The sequence below is a fragment of the Lipotes vexillifer genome, unplaced genomic scaffold (genome assembly GCF_000442215.2).
Source record: "Lipotes vexillifer unplaced genomic scaffold, Lipotes_vexillifer_v1.1 scaffold536, whole genome shotgun sequence".
Lineage (NCBI taxonomy): Eukaryota > Metazoa > Chordata > Mammalia > Artiodactyla > Lipotidae > Lipotes > Lipotes vexillifer.
In genome coordinates this window covers 595214-598406 of record NW_006775074.1, presented here as the reverse complement: position 1 = coordinate 598406, position 3193 = coordinate 595214, and the positions used below count along the sequence as shown (strand labels likewise).

The 3193-nt window shown below is 43.0% G+C and overlaps 1 protein-coding gene across 2 annotated transcripts in view; it reads left to right on the top strand.

Annotated features, from left to right (window-relative positions):
* The window catches only part of PIWIL4 (piwi like RNA-mediated gene silencing 4), a 43794-nt gene extending 40970 nt beyond the window's left edge, over positions 1-2824 (top strand). For both annotated transcript variants that reach the window (XM_007449639.1, XM_007449640.1), the window contains exons 18-20: positions 1615-1740; positions 1847-1994; positions 2708-2824. In XM_007449639.1, the coding sequence (XP_007449701.1) occupies positions 1615-1740; positions 1847-1994; positions 2708-2824 (391 nt within the window). The remainder of the gene's footprint in view (positions 1-1614; positions 1741-1846; positions 1995-2707) is intronic.
* The last annotated feature ends 369 nt before the right edge of the window (positions 2825-3193 follow it).

Sequence of the window (3193 nt, the reverse complement as noted above, 5' to 3'; positions counted from 1 at the left end):
GCAGGAAGCCTGCAGGGCTGCTGGCAGGTGAAGATGCTTCATACCTATTAACATGCTAGGGAAAAAAACAAGCTGTCGTTTCAAATTTGAGGCCTAAATCAACACACAGGGCAAAAGCCTCTGACATGCAGGCACTGATGTGCAGCTCAGGTCTGCAGAAGGTGCTGAGAGTGGTGTGTGTGCTGTGAAAGCTGGGCTACGTATGAAAATCAGACCATGCTAAACACCAAGTACCTTGCTCTGCTGTCACATTTGTAGATTCAGTGTCTTGGTATATTTTCCTCCATGACTGTGTCAAGTGTTAAGTGCAAGAAAAATGTTAGAACTAGAGAATGGAGGAGGATGACGATCTTAAATTGGCTTCTTAAAATCCTTAGAAAGCATCTTATTCTGTTGTGCATAGAGCTTGGTCTGTAGGGTTACACCATCATCACCACCGTCAACCAAAGTGTTGCAGCCACAAGCCCCTTGACCTCATTAGTAACCATCAGAAAGGAGGGAGAGAATCATAGTTTGGAGGCAGAACCACCTTTAGCTGTATCCAAAATATCAGAGCCAAAATTTCTCATTCCCTGCTGACCTTGGGTTAGTTAGATTTTATTAAGAATCACCTCCATGCAATTTGGGGATCACAGGAGTAAATTTAGCAGCTGACGGTGCTAAGGAGTTAGTTCTCCTGCACTATAACATCAACTTTTAAAAAGTTTCAAGATTGAGAACATTAATAATGTATTTTTAAATAATTAAAACACTTAGGGCTTCCTTGGTGGCGCAGTGGTTGAGGGTCTGCCTGCCGATGCAAGGGACACGTGTTCGTGCCCCGGTCCGGGAAGATCCCACATGCCGTGGAGCGGCTGGGCCCGTGAGCCATGGCCGCTGAGCCTGCACGTCCAGAGCCCGTGCTCCGCAACGGGAGAGGCCACAACAGTGAGAGGCCTGCGTACCGCCAAAAAAAAAAAAAAAAAATTAAACACTTAAAGTGAAATTTCAGTGACCCTTGCATCCTAGAGGTTTCTTCCATGATGGGTGAATATTTGGATTTGGATTTTACCAAATACTGACTTAACACTTGGTCATTTAGCATTTGGCCCATATGTGTATGTGGACCGTCCATCGATCCTCCCAGGTGCGTGTTTTGCAGGATTCAGAAGTGTTGATTTGAAGAATAAGAGGAACTTCTGGTTCTTCCTTTGCTATTCAGAAATTGAGAAGAGTGAAGGTGAAAAAAGAGAGATGATTGCTAATGGGAAGAAAATCTTGTCTCCATGGATAATTCTGAAAAATCTTTCTTTAGAAGTGCTGATTGTAGTTCATTGTCCTGTGAACCATTCTTCCCTGTCCCCCTTCAGTGATATAAATTGGTCAAATGACTGAGCATACCACGCTTTTGCAACAAATGAAGGCAATCCTTGATTTAAAAAATTGTGTCTCTGGGGGAGGGGAGATTGGGGGGTAATTTTTCTTTTCTTTGTTTTGCAGTGTTTCGCTGATCAGTTAATTTATTTCATTTTAAAATTACCAAAAAATATATATAAATAAGCAGAAAGTTGCATGGCTTGGTTTAGTTCTCTCCATATTATTTATTTATTATTTTTGCCTCTCTTGTTCCAAAAGCCCCAGACTGTCAGTGGTCGTGGTCAGGAAGAAGTGCATGCCACGATTCTTGATGGAAACAGGCCGAACTCTGCAGAACCCACCTCTTGGCACCATCGTGGATTCAGGAGCAACGCGGCCTGAATGGCAAGTCTGTTAGAAAATCCGTTTTTAACAAAGCTTTGACTGTGTGTGGTCAGGTTCGGTCCTGTTCTGCGAGCCTTCTTTCTCACAGTCCTCCTTTTCCCCTCAGGTATGACTTTTACTTGATCAGCCGGGTTGCCTGTCGGGGAACCCTTAATCCCACCTACTATAATGTCATTTATGATGACAACGGCCTGAAGCCCGACCACATGCAGAGACTCACATTCAAACTGTGCCACCTCTACTACAACTGGCCAGTAAGTGACAGCTGTTTATTTAGGTACAGAGTGGTACTCAAGGTGCCTACCAGGGAGTTGTCACCCGATTTCACCTTTGTGTCCCAACCCCTGGCACAATGCCTGATTTTCCACAAAGGAGGGATGAATGAATGAATGAATGACCTCTTAAGTCCACAGTGGATGAAACCCACTCTATCATAGACATAAAATAGCAGTAACTCTATAATGCATTAGCATTGATAATTTTTCTAGAAGACTTTATTATATACATTTTCTTATGTCAGCCTGGGAGGAAATCAGGGTATTGTTATTTCCAAGTTACAGATGAGGCAATTGAAGACAACTCAGATGTTGTGTCTGGTGGGAAAGTAACAGGCTTGGCTCTGTTCTGTATTCCTATACGTTAGGCCCAGAGCTGCTCACCAAGTCCAAAGCCAAGATTTGCTCTGAGCCCCTTGGAACATCAAGTTGTAGGAAACTTAGATCAGCCCTAAGCATGTGGCTCTCAGGTCCCAGCGCCGGGAAGCCAGACTGGCCCTCTCTGCTCTCCCATCTTGCTTAGCGAATTTAAGTTCCCAGGAGAAAGGGTGCCCTTTGTTGATTGAGTTTGGTTCCAGTTGACTTACATTCTATCGTGTATAAAACTAGTGGATGAAAAAACTCAGGAAAAAAATATCACTTTGAAGAGGAAGTTATCCTCTTAATCATTACCAATACTTTTTCCTCCTTAGGGCCTAATCAGTGTTCCAGCCCCGTGTCAGTATGCACACAAGCTGACCTTTCTGGTGGCACAAAGCACTCATAAAGAACCAAGTTTGGAATTAGCCAATTCTCTCTTCTACCTGTGATGACATGAACCACGGGCATCCCTAGCGGAGGTTTCTGAGGAGTCGTCGGGGGTACTTCGTACAAATCTGCCGTGAGCTCGAGGCTGTGACTGGGGGAAGGAGATTCAGTTTAGTTCTAACTTATGGAAAAGAAAAAAAGAAACACAAATAACTGAATCTGAAATGGTTCAAAAGAAATGTATGTTGTTTTATTTTAAAGAGTTACTTGCTTGAAGTGAATGCTCATTGTGGTGTACGGAATTAAAATGTGCCATCACCTGAAAGTAATACTACAAAGCTAAATAGCTTCTAAGAAAATAAGTGTTTGTGTGATGTTTTGATGGTAGGTAAATGGGGTCTCCTTTCTACACTAAAATTTGCAGAAGTTTT